Source organism: Xenopus laevis, chromosome 2L (genome assembly GCF_017654675.1).
Source record: "Xenopus laevis strain J_2021 chromosome 2L, Xenopus_laevis_v10.1, whole genome shotgun sequence".
Classification (NCBI taxonomy): domain Eukaryota; kingdom Metazoa; phylum Chordata; class Amphibia; order Anura; family Pipidae; genus Xenopus; species Xenopus laevis.
Genome location: NC_054373.1, coordinates 120,615,357 through 120,636,383, shown reverse-complemented (window position 1 = coordinate 120,636,383; position 21,027 = coordinate 120,615,357). Strand labels below are relative to the sequence as shown.

The following is a 21,027-nucleotide window of genomic DNA, read 5'->3' as shown; positions in this document are numbered from 1 at the left end:
TGAAGAGCAATTGAAACGCTGCTTAGAATTAGCCATTCTAGTGCATACTAAAATTTAACTTCAACGTGAACCACCCCTTTAAGAAGCGGTTGAGGATACAGGTCGCAACATGGCCCAGTCTTTATCACCTGCCCTGTATCAGGCGTTAAGGACAGGACTGAGCTCTGCTTTTTACTGCAGAGTGCAACCAGACCTGTGTAAGAAGTATTGCCTGAGCTACAAAAAGTCAGTATTACACTTTTTCTCTGGTTATTTGTAAATGATCCATGTATATCCTTAACCCAAAAAATGTTAGAATATACCTTTAATGATCTGGAAAGTTAATTCGACTGATATTTTTTTCATTTTGTACCTGGAAGCTCTATAAAACCTTCTATATTTATATAGCCCATAGCGGATATAAAGCATGCAGAAGGGAACAGTATACAAAAAGCAATAAATTATATTTTCAAAACACAAAAACAATAAATGGAAGAGCAGCCCTCTCCAACTCTCTCATATATGGTTCATACAATAATACATGGACAGTCACAAACTGAGTAGTATGAAATTATTTTATGGGAAGAAAGTTCTATTTTTCCAAAAGAAAGGAAGACTTGTTTTTTTAAAATAAAACATTGTGCAGCTGTCAAGGGATACTTGTAGAAAAGCACAGCACAACATTGGCAATGGTTCTATGATGCTTATACAGTATGTTTAGTTAAAGGACATGTAAAGTCTACATTTTCCTACCATGTATATAAGTTGGACATATCTTTCCCACCCAAGCCACATCATTTGTACTGCATACACCCCCTCCATTTGCCAACGCAATCATTTTCCTGAAACAAATAGCTTTCAACTGGCGGCCATTTTCCCTCTGACACATTATCAGTAACATTGACATCTGCAAACAGGACATGAATGCTGTAAAGTTCATGCAATGCAGAATGCAGGTTTACAAAGGCACAACATACTTAAATAAAAAGTTCCGCTGGTGTTTAGCACTGTAATGGTTAAGCTGAGCTCAGGAGAGGTGGTTAGGAGAAAAAAATAGGATCAGACAGCTAGAGTTTCTATGGGCACCAGCAAGCCTATCTCTTCATTGGCTGCTAGAGTGGAGGGTGTATTTAGTAATCTGAGCTGAAAAGAACTGAACACGCTCCAAAGCCAAAGTAAATTCCTGATTGAGGGGGAAGAGTGGGTTAGAGGAGGAGAAGGAATTCTAAGTGATTAAGATACTGCAGCCTTACTGTTAACCTTTTAGCAACCAGAGTGGCAGTTATTCTAAAGATTTAAAAGAGGCTGTTCACGGATTAAATTTTTGTGGAGGGGGTTTACATGTCCTTTAACACAAGCAAAAAATATCTCCTTCCATCCTGAAGTTATTAAGGACACAGAAATATGGGTATAAGGGTCACTTAAAAAGGAAAGGAAGCAACAAGTGTAAACGTTAGCAAGCATCAAGAAAAATTAATTGGGAGGGGATCTCAGTTGATAAACAGAACTTCAGGCATTGCTATTGTCTGAGGGTCAAAGCCAGTATCTCAGATAAAGGCTCTTCATCTTTTACTAGGCAGTAATGATGATTAACGCTTGGCAAAAAATACAGATGCTTTCTTATTAACAAATCCTGTTTGAATCATTAATCCCAATATTACCTTCATCAAGACGAGAACAGGGGTTAGCCAGTAAAGTTTTCAATGAACTGAAATGACACTAATGCAGTACAGGAATTCAGGTTGGCGAAGCCTTAATGCTGAAACAATAGCAACGTCTGCATTATACCCAATTGTGGACTATGGCTACCAGTATCAGGGCCTGTAATTTAATACACTTGGTTTCGTTGGTAATGCTGACCAGAATATTTTACCTGCTGATTTTGTCATTATTATTATTTTAAAAAGATAAAGTCAAATATGTCAAATATTCCTTAATACAAAAAATTTTTACTTTATTCAGGTGAAGAATCTATACACAGGAAAATAATGTACAATCTAGGGAAGAACACACCTCCCCAACCCACCCTGGAAATATTTGGAGATAAGGCATGTAGTTTATATCATGCCACTGGAATGACCTAATGCCAGAGGAACAGGTTGTACAAAAAATAGAGCACGTCCTTCCTTGACCGCTTCTTAGTTAGTAGTCTGAATAAAATTACATAATTGCCGGTATGAAAAAAAGAGAAATTGAGGTCTCCAGATGATAGCCACAAGAACTGGCCTTCTCCCACATTCATCTTTAAGAACTGTAAGTCCTAGCAGACTGTGGACAAAGGTGGGAAAGGATTTTGCTTGCTGACCACGAGCTTTTGATGCTGATGAGATATATAGCCTTTAATGTGACCCTGTTAAAGAAATCAAAGGAAAATATTATTAGACTGCAAGAAAAAAAGAGAAATGTGTGTGCATACAGAACACAGAAAATGCTTAAAACAAGCTTTAGATTAATGCAATATGAGGCAGTTTCTCTGCCTGCGTAGAGAGATCCCCTCCACATAGATCTCCACATGTAAATAAACAGCCTTGTGCCTTGAAGCCAAGCTTGTTAATGAATCAAGCTTTATAAAGGTCTGCTTCTGAATAGAGCATCTAAGCAAGACAGCACTGCACAACTTTGCCTGTTTGCAATTTGTTTGGTTTAGACCATTGGAATAGTGTTGGGAAGCATTTTAAAGTGATAGTTACACGTTCCTGTACAAATATAGAACTCTTAGTACCTGTATGATGTAGACATTGATATTCTAACATAAATTACAGAGATAAATTAAGACACAAAACGCACTCTTACCATATAAATAAGATTAGCAATAATACATTGTACTTCGTCAATATCCACATCTCCAACTTCCATAAACTTTAGTGCAACCAAAAATGCATCCAAAGACAGTTGGTGTGTTTTCAGTAGAAGGTACCTGTAATACAAATGGTAATAAAACATTTGGCACTTAAGACTGTAAACTAAGTCAATACTTCCAGCATAAGGCAAGGGTGAAGTATGTTATATGCTCTGCCAGTCGTTTTTTTTTTTTTTTTTTTTTTTTTCAATCAATTCTCCTAATGGGCTGAAGCCTGAGTTTGCCATGTTTTCCTAGTGGGCAGCATAATTTCAGTGGCACTCACTTGTTGCCTGGCAAGATGTCAGGCTTTGAATTTGCCATTCCAGCCATAAGCAATAGGTTAGGAGAAAGTAAATCTGCATGCAAACCAATCACAAGCTCTGCTGCACCATCAGAAATTATATTCCAGGTCTTCCATTAACGTTCATTTTTAACGGCTGTCACTACTCACAGCAGAAGCAGAACATATATGAGTTCTGAATCACTGATTTTTCAGATGTGGGAAGCAAGGATTAGACAATTATTTTCCACAATGAAATTAATTGCAGAATACAAATGGTTAAAATGGGGGGGAAATGATTATAAATAAAATCAGCCCCTATGTCTAGCATATACATTCCTTGTTCTAGTAAATACTATTTTATAGTATTTAAATACATTTCTGTCTTAATAGGCCACCTTTCTCTGTAGTCTCCAAACTAGGACTCTTGAAAAAGATTCCTGTACAGGGTCATTTTGCCTAAAATCAAAATAGCCCAATATTTTCAGAAATAGGAAAATTTCTGTGAACCACACACAAGACATTAGTGTAGGGAAAGGAACTGTAAACTTACACTTTTTTAAAAAGGTTCCTATAGCTGATAATCTTCAGTTTCTCCAGTATCAGGAAAATACCACAACGAATAAAAAAGGTCTCATGCTTGGCCAAAGCCTCAGTCAGTAACAGCAGGTTACCTTCACTGTAAAGAGGAATACAACTAATAAAACAGACAAAACTAATTTTGACAACAATATAACAAACTAAATCAGGACATATGCTGCACGAGTTCTTTCACTGTATAAAGGTGACAATTGTAAATAGAAAAATCACATTATTAGTACAAAAAGTTATTTATACTCTGCTCAGAGCAACACACATTTTTTTTTAAAACATTTAAATATCACAGGGCTAGCTGATCATTAAAAGTAGGAATTATACCTTAAAAAGGCATTTCTGGTGCGGAATCAATCTAGGAAGCTTTATTTCATTACATTTGCTTAGAATGCTATTAATTTATTGCACTAAATCTTAAAGGGTTCCTTCATATACAATTTATAATTTATTAAAAAGAAACAAACAAGCTTTACACTATTGTGCTGATTTCAGTTTACCTTATTTATCTATCATCCCTAGCACAGCAGAACACGGTCTGTTTTTAAAGAAATTGTTTAATGTGCAATACCTCACAGCCTTTGTTACTTCTGAAAACTGCATCAAATCATATTTTTTCAACAGCTGAATTGTTGGCATATGACCCTGAGGAAAGAAAAATATTTTACTTGTGAGCAATCAAATGTATTACAATACAGGCATGGGATGCATTATCCGTAAACTCATTATACAGAAAGCGCTGAAGTATGGGAAAGCCATCTCCCATAAACCTCATTTTAATCTTTTAAAAAATATTTCCTTTTTTTCTGTATTAATAAGACAGTACACTGTACTTGATCCTAAGATATAATTAATCCTTATTGGAGGTAAAAATTCTATTTTGGTTTATTTAGGGGCAGATGTATTAAGGGTCGAATAGTAAATTTATCACATTCGAATTATGATCCCCCAATTTGAATGAGATTTATCACACCTCAACCATGGAAACGGTTCTAATTCGAATAATCGCCACATAAAACCTGCCTAGTTCATGTTCAGGTCAATGGCAGAGGTCAGTTGAACAATTTGAATATGTTTATTGCCTTCTTGACAAGTTTTTTTTTTTTTTAAGAAGGAAAACTCGTTTAGAATTTTTGGATCGGGACTATTCGATCAAATATTAGACGTACACATTTTTTTCTTAAATAACCTCCCATTCAAGGAGTATATTCGAATTTATTATAGTAAAAAGAAAACTTACATAAATTCGACCTTTGATAAATTTGCCCATTAATGTTTAAATTATATTTTAGTAGACAAAGGAGATCCAAATTACAGACCCCTTATGCAAAAAACCTAGGTCCCAAGCATTCTGGATAACAGGTCCCATACCAGTACTCATCAACAGGTTAATAGGGGGGCATCAATAAGCTTAAGTTATGCCAAGGATATAGATAAGGCTTTTCTTACTTTTCTTTCATTCCTCCCATAATACAAAAGATGTTATGTGGCACTGGAGACACACATTGATTTAAAACAGAATCTTTAGCCTAATCTGCAAAGTAACCAGACTCACCAATAACATTTTCACTGGTAATAAATAAATTAGAATCATTCGCTTGTTTTTCTGGCTGGATCGGTGACAGTGTTCAAAGGCAAATGATAAATACTCCTCCGCTAGAAAGGCAAAGCAAGAAAACAGTTCTTTAGTCAGCAAAATAATAACAAAATGCGGCAAAATTCCAATTAGTCACATGATAATGTTCTCTTAAAAAGGATGATATAGCAAACTGCATAATATGTAATTGCACAGTAAGTAAGCCAATATTGAAAAGACACAGTTCAATATTTCGCCTAAATTAATCCTTACTAATTTGTAGCTGATCAAATACAGAACTAGTCATACAATGACCAGCATTTGTTGCTAACTTGGCTACTGCAGACTATGCCTGCAGCTAGAATAAGATAAAATGGCATCCCGCAGAAATTATATTAACAAGGAAGGACTAATGAGATATGTCTCCATAGGCTGCAGTTATGGTTGGGATTGGGGGGGGGATCAGTCCACACATTAGCTAGTTACATTTTACCAGTCATGGGACTCCAAGGTGACAACTTTGGTTGTATCACATATACTATGTGCAATTTGTATTACGGCTATTACTCTTCAATTTAGGTAATATACCTTTCTTGAAATCACTGTCAAACATGGATTTCCGACCAACATAATACTTGAATGTGACCCTTTGTGCCATTGTGTATTCCTCCTTAAAATTGGAACTGTCGATTGCTCGGATTAGAGGTTTGCATAAGTGGAGCTTGCTGATCTAAGTAAAACAAAGGTGGTTGATTATATGGTGCTGCTCTGGAATGTGTGCAAATCATACATGTGGTATGTACAACGCAAGCATTTTTCTGTTGCAAAGCATACCTTGAAATAAATCTTGAAAAGCTGATTGACAAGAAACAACATTCCCCATTTTTTGGAGTCCTCAAAAGCAGCACGACTGTTGGAAAACAAAGATGAAGGATGACAAACTTTGCCAAGACTGCAGCCTAGTATATACAGAATTTCTAATGAATAAATGTGAGAAAATGATTGCCAATTCATACCTATTGCGGGTGATCTATGTGATCTATAATAATGCACCTAGAGAAGGCTTATACTTACGTATCACTTGCGCATACTCTGAAACAACTCATCAGGATTTCAGCTGCTTTTTCAAGCATATCTCCAAGTTTGCCTTTTCCCTTCTTCACTAGCTGCTGGTCAGCCTTGAAAGGGAACAGAAAGCAGGCTTCAGAATCACATCTAAGCTGCAGATTCAAACTACACAAAACACCAATCATTTCAGTTATACGGAAAGCCGTTATCCAGAAAGCTCCGAAATACGAGATGACCATCTCTCATAGACTCAATTCTAATCCAATAATTTAAATGTTAAATTTTCTCTGTAATAATAAAACAGTACATTGTACTGTTTCTCAATTACTTTATTTTTTAACTTTAAAAAAAATAATTTTGTGCTCATCCTCTCATGATCTGTCTGCAAAACTTTTAAAATCATGTAAATGCTGCAGAAAAGCTGCTTGAATGTTTCCTAAAAGTAAGCCTTGCTGTCAGCTGCATATATTGGTTTACAAATCACTCTGAACCACCGCCTGAGAAGTTAGTTCCATGTACAGTCCTTTTCTTCTATACTACAGGAACTTTACAAAGCCTGGGATATCAAGGATGGGGCAACTAAGTTATTACCTATGTAATTATAAGTCAGTGGTCCACAACCTTTTTTACCTGTGAGCAAATTTAGATTTAAAAGGAATTGGGGAGCAATGCAAACATGAAAAATGTTCCTGGGGTGCTGAATAAGGGCTGTGATTGGCTATTTGGTAGCCCCTATATGGACTGGCAGCCTATAGGAGGCTCATTTTGGTAGTACACCTGTTTTTATGCAACCAAAACTTGCCTACAAGCCAGTAATTAAAAAATAACTGCTTATTGAATCAAAAAATTAGATGATGACCGATTTACTTACATTGTTAGCAAATATCCGCAAGTCAAGTGTGATGTTGTACATAATAGGCAAGGCCCTAAAATATAAAGCAAACAAACAGACAAATGTGAATAAGAAAGGACAAGATACTGAATTATTAACAAACCAGCTAATAGTGTAATGGGTTAATAAACAGTTATAAAGGTCAAATTATATAGTGAGCAGCCATAGTTATTTGCCACAGAAACTACTAGTGACGCTTAGTCTGTGTTCAGTCTTTGCAAAAGGCATGAGGGTTAAACACCCTAAACTTGCTTCATACTGTCTGCAGTATAACCATGAAGTGTATGATGAAGTGTATGTGAGCAAATATTGGAAGTCAGTTTCAAACAAAGTGCCCCAAAATTCACCTTCCAGTAGGCCTAAATTGAGTAACCATTCCAATTAGCCACATCAGCTGCCAAATCCTCCTTAGAAGTGGAAACCATCCATTTAGTTAACAGCCAGAATAATAAACTGGAGTTATTTTGAAAACTCTGACAATATTACCAGCATAAAATATTATACTTCATACTTTTGAGGTCTAGTACATTCTAAATGGTACTCACCAGTTTTCTTCTTTATGAGCTTGAAAGCTTTTCAGAAAAGATGTGATGTGTGTTAAGAAAAGCAAATTGTCAACCTAATGAATTTACATCCCACCAAATAAAAAAAGTGAAAACTTCAAAAAAAAAAAAAAAAAAAAAGAATATTGTTCTCAACAAATCTCTGCCTATGCATTATATAACATAGTGGTTTATAATTTACTTCTTCCCAATCTTTCTAATACAGGGATGTGACCTGTTATCCAAAATGCTCTGGCTCAGGGATTTTCCGCACGAGGGATTTTCTGTAATTTGGACCTTCATACCTTAAATCTACTCGAAAATCATGTAAACATTAAATAAATCAGTCTGGTTTTGCTTCCAATAAGGATTAATTGTATTTTAGTTTGGATCAAGTACAAGGTACAGTTTTACTATTACAAAAAAAAGGGGAATATTTTTTTTTTAAAAAAAATTTTGGATTATTTGGATAAAATCTAATCTATGGGAGAAAGCCTTTCTGTAATTCAGATCCCATACCTGTACACAGTTCTACAAAGTAACATACCTGTAGTTTACTTACAAACCAATGTATAGGTAATAATGCATTGCTAGAATATTGGCATGACGCCACAGCTTGGGTTCTTTCAAACAGGTCACATATATCAAAAGTTACTTCTAATCTCGTCATATTTTAAAGTAGGTGGTACATCATTTGTTAAAATACACAGGTATCAGTGAGATACAAGACAAAAAGAAGCATATGAATGTACCCTATAGGTTATTTATGCCTTGTGTAGAACAGCTTATTATTACTAAATGTTGAGAATTAAGCTACTCTCAGTTCACAATTATCAATTTGATATTGATGCTAGCCAAGATTCACATCTATGGTAGAAATTTTAAGGTAAATATGCTTATCCTTTTGACACATTTTCAGTATTTCCAAGTTTACGCTATAATAAATTGGCCTCTAAACGTGTATATATGTATATACACAAAAACACACATATATCTATATATATATATCTATATCTATCTATCTCTATATATATCTATATATATATCTATATATTTGTCAACACCATGCACTTAACCTATATGCGTGTATTTAAAGGGGTGGTTCACCTTTAAGTTAACCTTTAGTTAAATGCGCAATATGTTGGCGCTCTAAAAAAAATAGTAAAAATAACAGTATGTTATAGAATGGATTATTTTAAGCAACTTTTTGTTTGGTCTTCATTTTTTAATTTTCATAGTATTTGAATTATTTGTCTTCTGAATATTTCCAGCTTTTAAATGGGGGTCAGTGACCTCATCTAAAAAACAAAAGCTCTGTATGGCTACATACAAATTGTTATTGATACTTTTTATTACTCATCTTTCTATTCAGTCCCATCACTATTCACAGTCTCTTATTAAATCAATGCATGGTTGCTAGGCTAATTTGGACCCTTGCAACCAGATTGGTGGAACTGCAAACTGGAACAAAAAACTAAATAACTTAAGAACCACAAATAATAAACAATGAAACCCGATAGAAAATTGTCTCAGAAACCCACTCTCTACATCATATTAATTTAAAGGTGAAAAACTCCTTTAATGTACTGGCTGCTAAAATGGCTAATACTGGACTTTTCAACTGACAAGTTTGAGGGCAGAGACACATGCGAAGATTCGGGGAGATTTAGTCGCCAAGCGACGAATCGGCTCTTCTTCGGGCGACCAATCTCACCCAATCTTCACGCGTGTCTCTGCCCTAAGAGAATCAATTAGAGTGTTAATGATTCAACACTATACTAGGCAGGCTTTTAGAAACTGAAAGAATAAAAGGGCAAAAGAAGCTAAAACGAAGCACTGTGGAAAATGTTCATTCTATTAATTTGTGTATTTATGTGTTTAATGCACTATTAAAGAAAAGGATATTGCACAACAAGCGTTTGATATTTATATGCCTCAACAAAGTCATGGTTGGACACTGCGTTAATGCACCTAGAAAGAAAAAAAACAAAAAACAGATTCAACTAAAAATCAGTTAATATGAGACTAGTTAACAGAAGTTAAAATAATACATAAATAAAAACAATGTTCCTTTTGCAAGATATGAGTACATTTTACATCTTCCTATTACACACATAGGGGCAGAGTTATCAAAGGTCGAGTTGTGTTTTCCTGGAAAATTTGAGTTTTTGCAAGGGAAGTTTTCAAAACTCGAATTTTCGGGTTAAAAAAAAAAAAACACCTTGAATTTTTTGGAAGAGCAAACTGATTTTTTAATATTCAATTTTGAAATCTGACATGGGGCAAGACATATTGTCACTTTCCCAGGAGTCCCCAGTCATGTGATTTGTGCTCTGATAAACTTAAGTCATTCTTTACTGCTGCACTGCAAGTTGGAGTGATATCACCCTTTTCCCTCAGCAGCCCATCAGCAGAAACAATGGGAAGGTAACCAGATAACAGCTCCCTGGTAGATAATAGGATTTTTTGTTACTCACCGTTAAATCCTTTTCTCTGTGGTCGATAGGGGGACACAGGGAACAGCTGGGGTTAAGCTCCACCCTCCGGAGGCAGGACACTTGTATGAGTAATCAAAAGGGGCGTGACCTAGGGACTGGCTTAACCCATATGCTACGCCAACCTAATCAGTTAGTACCAAAGAGACTGCTAAACAATAGAAATAAAACTTCAACTAGCAGAACTGGTAACTCAGGGAGTATTCCCTCATGGACCAACGTGGTCAACATCTCGCCGCGGGACGGGAAGCCCTGTGTCCCCCTATCGACCACAGAGAAAAGGATTTAACGGTGAGTAACAAAAAATCCTATTTTCTCTGTCGTCTCAGGGGGACACAGGGAACAGCTGGGGACTTATCAAAGCAGCCCCAAGAACAGCAGGGTGGGAGCGAAGAGATTGTGGTACATTACTGTACCACTGAATGTAACACCTTTCGGCCAAAGGCAGCCTCCGAAGAGGAAAAGGTGTCTAATTTGTAGAATTTGGAGAATGTATGAACAGACGACCAGGTGGCCGCTCTGCAGATCTGATCCAGGGTTGCTGAATTGCGCCAAGCCCAGGAAGCTCCCATTGATCGAGTGGAATGTGCTTTTACATGCTCTGGAGGAGATTGTCCTTTGGAAATGTAAGCTTGTCGTATGGTGTCTTTCAGCCATCTAGCAATGGACGACTTAGATGCCGCCATGCCTCTTCTAGGCCCATTAGGAACTACAAACAGTCTTTGAGAACGTCGAAAAGACTTAGACTTTTCCAAGTACCAGCGAAGAGCTCTGACCACATCTAGGCTGTGAAGTCGTTTCTCCTTGGGGTTCTTACCGTATATACTCGAGTATAAGCCGAGTTTTTCAGCACCCAAAATGTGCTGAAAAAGTCTACCTCGGCTTATACTCGAGTCAGCTGCTAGGGAAGAACTAAATGTATACTGAAATGTTAAAGTTGCTGCTTACTCACTGATCCGAAGACCGCAGTGACTCCTCCGTGCTTCCTTAGCCCTCCGCCCCTCCCCTCTCAGCTCTCGTAACTCAGTCCTCAGCCCTTCCCCTCTTAACCCTCCGTGCTCTGCGTTTGTGAGCTAGCATTTTCATTTCAGCTTTGAGCACGGAGGGGAGGGGCCGAGGGCTAAGGAAGCAAAATCAAGCCACGAGGGGGGAGAAGTATGGGCAGAACGGAGGAGTCACTGCTGTCTTCACATCAATGAGTAAGCATCAACTTTACCATACTGCCATCGGTGTCCGCATAATAGGGCAAGGGGGGGGGCACGTCTGCATAATATGGCAAGGAATTTGTCGATTTGTCCCCTTCTTTAGCTGCCCTACAGTTCAAACTATTTTATGAAGCGTCCGGTACACAGACTCATAAGTCTGTGCAAAACCCTTACCGGCTTTTTGCTGTTCTAGGGATTCCTTTGATAATGGTATGCGCAGCATGTGGTGTTGCGCATACTTGTCTGCCTGAGATTACCGTCACGAAAGAGAAGAATGTGCTGAGAGATAAGGAGGGGGCATAGGAAAGACACAGAAAGAATAAAACAGGGGGTGAGTTGAAATATGACAGGGAGAGGGAGATTAAAAAAGAGCAGCAGGAGGGGGAGGTGCGGGTGAGATAAAGGCAGGAGAGCAGACAGGCACACTATGCATATATAAGAGAGTTGCAAGCTCCACAGCAGACAGGCAAGCACTTGGCCAGAAATGAATTTAGGAGTCAGGATCCAAGTGCTGCAAGACTGGCATGTTAACCATTTACTTAAGTGCCAGTTCTTCCCTAGCAGAGCGCACGCAGGAACGTGTGTTCTGCTGAACATATCCTAAAATGTATTTGTCACCCCCTAGGCTTATACTCGAGTCAATACATTTTCCCAGCTTTCTTAGGTAAAATTAGGTACCTCGGCTTATACTCGGGTCGGCTTATACTCGAGTATATACGGTAGGTTCCGGGCACAGGGACGGCACCACAATTTCCTGGTTTATGTGAAATGAAGACACAACCTTGGGTAGGAAGGATGGTACTGTGCGTAGAACTGCTTTATCTTTGTGGAATACTAGATAAGCTGGGTCACATGAGAGAGCACTCAGTTCCGAAACTCTTCTGGTTGAAGTAATTGCCACTAGAAACACCGTTTTCCAGGTGAGCCACTTCTCAGGAACTGAGCCTAACGGTTCGAAAGGGGGATCCAGTAAGGCTTCCAAGACTAGATTGAGATCCCAACCAGGAATCGGAGGACGAAATGGAGGAACTAAATGGGCTACTCCTTGCAGAAAAGTGTGCACAGGGTCTTCTAGAGCTAGGCGTGAGTGAAACAGAGCAGACAATGCCGAAATCTGTACCTTTAAGGAACTCAATTTGAGGCCCATCTGAAAACCTCGCTGTAGAAAGGATAGAATTCTTGGGATATTCAACTCGAGAAACGGTACTTGTGCTTCCTTGCACCAGTTCCAGTAACTGCGCCAAACCCTGTGGTAGGCTTTGGACGATGTCGATTTGCGTGACTTTAACATTGTGTCAATAACGTCTTCGGTTATGCCCTGTCTTCGCCATATGTCGGCTTCAATAGCCATGCCGTCAAAGCAAATAGGCCTGGGTTGTGATGGACTATGGGTCCCTGACACAGGAGGTCCATTCTGGATGGAAGGCGAACAGGAGGTACTGCCGACATTTCTTGGAGATCGGAGAACCAGGTCCTCCTGGGCCAGAAAGGAGCTATCACAATCACTGTGGAATGCGATACTTTGATCTTCTTGAGGACCCGAGGCAGCATTGGAAGTGGTGGAAAAATGTAGGCTAGGTCGAACTGCCAGGTCTGGGTCATGGCATCCACCCCTACTGCTAAGGGATCCCGAGAGCGTGAGAAGAATCTCTTCACCTTGTGATTGGTTCTGGAAGCCATTAGATCGATTTGAGGAAGTCCCCATTGGCTGACAAGATCTGAGAAAACATCCGGATGAAGCTCCCATTCCCCTGGGTTCAGATTGTTCCGACTGAGAAAATCTGCTTTGGTGTTGTTCACTCCTGGAATATGGATAGCCGACAGCCTTACAAGATGGAGTTCCGCCCATCTCAGAATCTCCTGAGTTTCTGCTAGTGCTGCTTTGCTGCGGGTTCCGCCCTGTTTGTTGATGTAAGCCACAGTGGTAGAATTGTCGCTCTGAATTCTCACTGATTGTGTCTGCAAACGGCTTGACCAGTGATGAAGAGCCAGTCGCACTGCCCGAAGCTCCAGTATGTTTATGTGAAGCTTGGATTCCGGAAGGGACCATGTGCCCTGTACGGATAGGTTGTCCCATGTTGCTCCCCAGCCCCGGAGACTGGCGTCTGTCGTGATTACCTTCCAATCCGGAATCGCCCAGGATTGGCCCCTTGATAGATTGTCTTGTTGCATCCACCATTGTAGAGATTCCCTTGCTGCTGGAAGAAGTTTGATCTTCTGGGAAAGAGGACCCCTCTTCCATCCCGACAGAATGTTGTTCTGAAGAGGGCGTAAATGAATTTGTGCGAATGGGACTGCTTCCATGACCGAAACCATGGATCCCAGGACCCTCATGGCCATATGTACTGTAGGATTCTGTGTGAGAGATAGTTTGGAAACTTGATTTCTGATCCTCAACTGTTTGTCCCAAGGTAAGGTCACCCGTTGGGTGAGGGTGTTGAACTCTAAACCCAGGAACGTCATCTGGTGACTGGGAAATAGACTGGACTTCTCCCAATTGATTGTCCAGCCAAAGTCCTGGAGTAATCGGATCGCCGTCCGAAGATCTGTTCTGCCCTTCTCCAATGTTCTTGACTTCAGAAGGAGGTCGTCCAAGTAGGGCGTCACTGAAACACCCTGAAGTCGCAAGCAGGCCGCCGTAACCGCCATGAGCTTGGTGAATACCCGAGGAGCCGATGACAAGCCGAAGGGAAGGGCTACGAACTGGTAGTGGATGTTCTTGAAGGCAAATCTCAGAAAACGATGATGAGGTTGCCATATCGGCACATGAAGGTACGCATCCTTGATGTCTAGGGACATCAATAATTGTTCTGGTTCCATTCCTCGAATTACAGAGCGCAGGGTCTCCATTTTGAATCGTACTGAGCGTATGTGCTTGTTGAGGAATTTCAGATCGAGAACAGGTCTGAAGGATCCGTCCCTCTTGGGCACTAGGAATAGATTGGAGTAAAACCCGGAGAATTTCTCCAGCGGGGGCACGGGGACAATTACTCCGTTCTGTTCCATGTTGGATATGCATTCCAAAAAGGCTTGAGCCTTGGCTGGATTGACCGGGATTCTGGACATAAGGAATTTTCTGGGGGGAAGTGAAGAAAAATCCAAATGGTAGCCCTCTGAAATTATTTTGTTTACCCAACTGTCTGATGAATATCGGTTCCACACCTCCCGGAATTGAAGCAACCTGCCCCCTATCGGATGCTGTGACTCCGGAGGGATGCCCCGTCAACCTGAAGTGGACTTGTCAGTTGTGGGCTTGTTGTGAAACTTGTTGGTTTTCCATGCAGGACGTCCCTTGTCACTGTTCTTTGATCTAAAGTGGGAACGTTGGGGAGGACTACTACGTCTGTTGTAACGTCCACTTTGGCCACGAAAAAATTTTCCGCGTCTGTAGGAAGGATTGGTCTTGCTTTTGCTCTGGGGTAGAAATGTACTCTTTCCCCCCGTAGCCTGTGATATGATCTTTTCTAATTCTTCGCCAAAAAGTCGCTGCCCTTTGAAAGGAAGTGAGGTTAATGACTTTTTTGAACTGATGTCCGCTGCCCAACTCTTAAGCCAGAGGGTTCTTCGGGCGGCTACCGAGAGAGCTGAGGTGCGGGCAGTAATCTGGGCCGCATCTAAGGTAGCGTCACATAAGTAGGCGGATGACTCAGCTATCGACTGTGCCGTGGCAAGGAGCTCCGATCTAGAGACTCCGTGTTGAATGTCTTTGACTAGGGAATCGGCCCATGTTTGTATGGCCCTTGCCACCCAGGAAGAGGCTAGTACCGGCCGAAAAGTAGAACCTGCAGATGAGTACAGAGACCTCAAAAAACCCTCTAGCCGTCTGTCAGATGGATCTTTAAAAGCTGCCGAGTCAGTGACTGGTAGTGCTGTGGCTTTCGATAATCTGGATACTGGAGCATCAACTGTTGGTGGCATGGACCACTTATCCACCAATTCCCTGGAAAAGGGATAGGACTTGGAGAATTTACGGGTCGCCTGGAATTTTCGTTCTGGAGAGTTCCACTCCTCTTGTATAATGGCGAGAAGTTGATCATGAGAAGGGAAGACTGTCGCTGACCTGTGCTGCCTTTTGAATAAGCTAGCAGTCTGAGGTTGCTGTTCTGAGGGAGTGATCTTGAGGACCTCTAGTACTCCCTTAATGATACCCTCAATGTCGTGTTGTGGTTCACGACCCTTAAGTTCTTCGCATTCATCATCTTCCTCCCCAGAAGACACATCGGATAGAGGTAGTTCGCCCTCTGACTGAGATGAGTCGGCTTCAGCTGATGAGACATCTGAGGGAGTAAGATTACTAGCTTCAACCCTGTTGTCTACTCGTTTGCGTTTCCCACTGGACTTCTGACCCAGCTTGGCTAGAGCTTTACCCAAATTATTTGCGATGGAAGGTAAACTCTGTAGGGATGCCAGTGATTGAGACAGCTGTATAGCCCAGAGTGGAGCTGGAGGGTCTGAAGAAGTTCCAGCCACCTCATCAGGAGATGGGTCCTCTAAATTTGGAGTCCCAGTCTGAGAATCCCTGGGATTGGGTGAAACCCCTGGAATTGGAGTAACTCCCTGCCCCCCTGAACAAGGTCTGCAGAGAGGCTCACCCTGACCTCCTGGAATCTTTGCATTGCACTTAGTACACAAAAAGTAAGTGACCTGTGCTGCTGCCACTGCTGCTCTCCCCCCCGGTCTAGGGAATAAACCCCCTGACTTACCTTCTGCCATGGCAGTGTCTGAGGTACTCACTGAGCAGGTTAGGCAGGTGTGAGGGATGAAGCTGACCCTGGCACAATTATGGGCACTCGGTCAACAGTGCTGGTGCTGTTGTGTGGATATACTCCTAGCAAGTAATTTAGGTGAGAAGAGCAAAAGACTTTATTGCTGAGTCTGCTCTTTGTCTAGCCTGTCAGCCGGAGCCCAATACAAGTGCAAGGCTGCGCTTGTAATCCGGCGCGACAATCAAAATGGCGCCTGGAACGCATCCGACTCTGAACTGAGCGATGCGTTCCACCTATGCGCGCGAAGCAAACCAAAATGGCGCCTGGAACGCACTCTGCGTGTAGCGCTCAGTGCGCACAAACGACTGGCCGGACAGAGGAGGGAGATTACTCCCTACTGCTCCCACACCTCTCTGCCACCTCCCCCGGCCTGTAAAGGAAGCCAGATGCAGAGGTACAGAGGGGGAGAAGGGCGATGGAAAACAGCAGACAAGCCCCAACAAACAGCGCTTAATATAGTATAGGGAGAGTCAACATCACCTCACACACACACATACCGGCCAAACCTTCTGACTCCTTATCAGGAGCAGGAATGTATGGGTGGTCGATATAGCCAGGAAGGCTAGGATAAGACCCCGGTATGTATTCCCACGAAGGAGGTCTCTCCTACGGAAATAGGTAACCCTGTTCCTGGGAGACCCCTTGTTGCCAGCCTGAACTGGCTGTAAAATCTTCTTTTCTTCCTGAAGAGGAAATGTCCAGCCTCCTAGCAGGACACTTAAAAACTGATTAGGTTGGCGTAGCATATGGGTTAAGCCAGTCCCTAGGTCACGCCCCTTTTGATTACTCATACAAGTGTCCTGCCTCCGGAGGGTGGAGCTTAACCCCAGCTGTTCCCTGTGTCCCCCTGAGACGACAGAGAAATAAGAACTGCACTTTTAATAGTAAAAATCTAAATCCCACTGCGACTCCTTCAATTACATTGAGTAGAAGAAACAATAGCCTGTCAGAAAGCAGTTCCACAATGCAGCACTGGCTCTTTCTGAAAGCACATGACCAGGCAAAACAAGATGGCTGCCTAGACACCAATATTACAACTAAAAATATATACACTTGTTGGGTTAGAAATGAAATGTTACATGACAGAGTAAATTATTTCCTCCGTAAAAAAGTGTAATTTAGAAATAAAAACGACACCATAAAAATCATGACAGAATCCCTTTAAGCTAAAAAGCATATGCAGATCATCACATATGACATATATCCCACACATTCTTACCGTAAGTGTGCTGCAAACATTTCATCATAAGGTGGCTCCAGTACCTGCTGACACTTTTCCTCTGGAGAAGACAACTAACACACACAAGCATAAATAAAAATAAGCAGAGCTATAAGACTGCTGATGTTCATAAACGAGCACAACGGAGCAATCCACTTCCTGCTTCTTCGATTGCTGTGCATGCATACGCTCCAGAGTAGCAAAGAAAGACAAAGTAGAAGATAATTGCTCAGTGGTGCTTGCTGAGACAACTGAAGCAACAGCCCAGGGTATTAGGTAAGTAAATACAATTAATGGGGGGTGCCCAACTTATGCTACCCCCTCAGGGATTACACTTGCCTTCTCCTAAAAAAAGATCTATTGTGTGCTAATTGTGTGAAAATATCTTGATATGTCTGGCATAGTGTTTGGCTGTTCAAATCTAATCAGAGATACAAAGACTTCTATACTGCAGCCCAGCATCCTACCCAATCTTCCATGCACTGCAATTCTAATTCTGAGATGATCTTCTTCATGTTTAAAATCTACCCACAGATTTTCGCTCTATCTTATTTAATCTATCTATAATATACACTCTGAAACTGGATACTATATTGTTTAGACTATTGAATGACTTATTGCTGAGTACTTGCCATTGTTTTAATTATATTGGTATGCTATATTTTCTGCTGTCAATTTAAAAGAACTGTTCCATAACAAAATGTTTTCAACATAGCTAACTAGTCAACAAAAATGTAATCTATAGTCATAACACAAATTCCACCTTAGTATCTCTCTAACCGGTTAGTCTGCATTTTATGGGGGGGGGGGACATGTAATATAAATGTTGTAATACAAAGGGATATACATTACATGTTTGACTAACTAACTATACTGAAAACATGTTTTATTTGCACAGCCTACTTATTTGTACACTAAACTATTCTTGTGACGTTGATCACTAACAGAGGTAAAGAGGACATTTCTAATAAGTGCTTACAATCAAAAAGGTATGAGCCAGCAGGTGTGGGAATATATCTTAAACTTCTAGCAATAAAACGGTGTACTTTAGGTTATTATTGCAGTAAAAAAATAAAGGCTTTCCTACCTGTAGTCGTGCATTTGCAACATGAGGATGCCTGAATGAAACTAGCTCTGCACAGTTAAAGCCATGTTTAGTGTCAATAGCTTCCTGAACCTAGAAAACAAATGAAGATTTTATAAGATTCAGTCATCAGATTGCCTTAAATGAGAAAAGATGCTTCATATTTTGTATGTTTTGTAATATAACTTTAGGAGAAATTGTAGCTAGACTCTCAGGATCATGCTTATCTCGCAAGTTAGACCAGGATCAGCTGCCTCTTACATAAAATACTTTTTTGTATAAGGGCAAATGTATCCAAATGAGCAATTTGCAGAGGAATCTCTTGGCATTAAATAATTTTTTGGATTTACTTTTTTAATAATTGAAGAAACCATACCTGTTGCAGATACTGATTTATGGTAATATGTGCCATATTCCCTGCTCCAGTCTTTTTGGTCCTTAATGCTGTTACATAAGGATTTCACAGACTCTTCTGGTTAGTCAGTGTTCAGTTTATCTGAAATAAGAATAAAAAGTTACAATGTTATTCTAAAGTTCCACAAGATCTAAAAAAATTAGACTTGAAACAGCTATTTTCATACAGTGTTAGTAGTAAACTATTTATATTTTATCATTTTTGAATTATTTGTCTTCTTCTGACTCTTTCCAACTTTGAAATGAGGGTCAAAAACTGATGTTCTGTAAGGCTACACATTTATTGTTATTGCTACTTTTTATTACTCATCTTTCTATTCAGGCCCTCTCCTATTAATATTCCAGTCTCTAATTCAAATCAGCTATTTCGTTCTACTGTGCAAGCGTCTGCCCCAGGGGAAAAAAAAGAAGCAGGAAAACTATCACTCAGTGGTTCCCGCTGGAAGAATACCGGGCCGGTGCAATTTTCTCCTGATAGTTGCACTGGCCCTGGGTGTCGGGTAAGTAAATGTGATCACTTCGGGGTGCCTAACTTTTGGCACCCCCTAGTAAAAAGACCTTGACACCATTCCCAATGTTGAATTTTCCGCTGACTAGTGTTTTAAGTTATTTAGCATTTTTAATTAGTGACAATAATGGTCATATTTTAATGAGTGGCCACCCATAACAACTTAAATAACTTAAAACATGAAATGAAAAATAATCCGCAGCACTGTACAATAAATGGTGTATACAATAAATATACAGACTACATAGAAAAATATGACTGATATAACCACTACAAGAGGTAAAGAAAATTGGACCACGACCACCATTACATAACACTTTCCATAATAAAAAGGGAGTAAACCAGAAGTTTGTCTAATGAACACTTTTTTTTTATTTAAGCATTCATAGCTGTTATAAACTACTTTCAAAATCTCAGCTGTCAATCAGATATTGCCACCCCATTCCTTTATGCCCTAGGCGTAGAGGTTGGGCAAGCAATTACTTTTACTTTCCATTCAGCCCTTCCTAGATGTCACTGCTCTCCCCACATTCTCCCAGTTCTTTTAACCATTTATTTGTGTAGCCAGTGCTTTGGGATGGACATCGGGTCTCCTATTCTGGTGCACAAACAAGATTCTGAGCTGATGCAAGGTTTGCCTTAATAACAGTGTCCACAAAATGGTTCCTGATTGATGGCAACAAGATTCAAATAATTTATATAGTGTAATTAAAGTTCATTTTGTTTGACTAACATGATAAAATAGGATTTGCGATACTTTTTTGGGGTGACTGGTCCCCTTTAATCAGCTGGCATCTGTTTCACTAGTCATTGTGTAATAAGCAGGGGCTGTCCACACACACCTTTTTCAATGAAAGGAAATTTAATTCTACAAGATGTTAATGGTTTTAAAGTTATTTGTACATTTAATTTCTACTAAAAGCAGTATTATATCTCTTGCTTTTTAGATCATCTGCTGTGTTCATTTCGACTCCATAATACAATAAAGAAGAAGCTGACTGGCTGACATTCTTCTATATTATTTGAGAGTTTAAAGCAGGAGTGAGTGCAGAGAATAGAAAAGTTGTGTAGAATTACATTTTCTTTCACTGTGTAAAATGATTTTTGAAGTGGCCATCCCCTTTATTACTGTAAAGACGTTTTTTCAAACTGTGATCAAAACAGGTCAGTGAATGGGGTGGTAAAAGCAGGTGCTATTGCGTGCCTGACAAAAAATCCCCCATACCATTAAGCCTAAACAATTACACGAAAAAAAAAACTTAAACATTAACTAAGGAACACGTGAGTTTCCATTAAGGCGTGCAATACAAAATGCCTAGAGATGGAGCCATGTAGTTGCACTAAAAATAAAAAGATCGTATTATAACAACAAAGCAAGTTAAAACCCCTAAATTTAATTTTCCTACCTAGTCCTGCTTCTGAAAGAGCTAAATTAGTGTCGCTTAATTCTCCCGGAAACCAGCCCTGTGACCCGGAAGTAGTGACTGTACACAAATTATTTTTTCACTGTGGTAAAAATACGAAAAAAATGACAGTGCCGATTGAAAAGTTCGGCGATAGTTCCAG

The 21,027-nt window shown here is 40.0% G+C and overlaps 1 protein-coding gene across 1 annotated transcript; it reads right to left on the bottom strand.

Moving 5' to 3' along the window:
- Positions 1–1,908: 1,908 nt before the first annotated feature.
- pcid2.L (PCI domain containing 2 L homeolog) lies at positions 1,909–21,008 on the bottom strand. Its single transcript, XM_018247171.2, has 15 exons — positions 20,868–21,008; positions 18,916–19,035; positions 18,543–18,632; positions 17,456–17,529; positions 9,676–9,741; positions 7,774–7,815; positions 7,208–7,262; positions 6,343–6,446; positions 6,103–6,178; positions 5,857–5,998; positions 5,248–5,348; positions 4,264–4,337; positions 3,655–3,780; positions 2,773–2,896; positions 1,909–2,329 (listed from the first exon to the last, which is right to left on the bottom strand). The coding sequence occupies exons 2-15, from the start codon at positions 18,949–18,951 to the stop codon at positions 2,240–2,242; spliced, it is 1,200 nt and encodes a 399-aa protein (XP_018102660.1). The 5' UTR covers positions 18,952–19,035; positions 20,868–21,008; the 3' UTR covers positions 1,909–2,239.
- Between the last annotated feature and the right edge of the window lie 19 nt (positions 21,009–21,027).

Bases quoted from the DNA above. Each gene is read 5' to 3' on its own strand.
- pcid2.L (XM_018247171.2), bottom strand. From the start codon at position 18,951: ATGGCACATATTACCATAAATCAGTATCTGCAACAG. The intron at 18,633-18,915 runs GTATGGTTTCTT...TTTGTTTTCTAG, and splicing joins TAAATCAGTATCTGCAACAG to GTTCAGGAAGCTATTGACAC. The intron at 7,263-7,773 runs GTGAGTACCATT...TTTATATTTTAG, and splicing joins GCTCATAAAGAAGAAAACTG to GGCCTTGCCTATTATGTACA.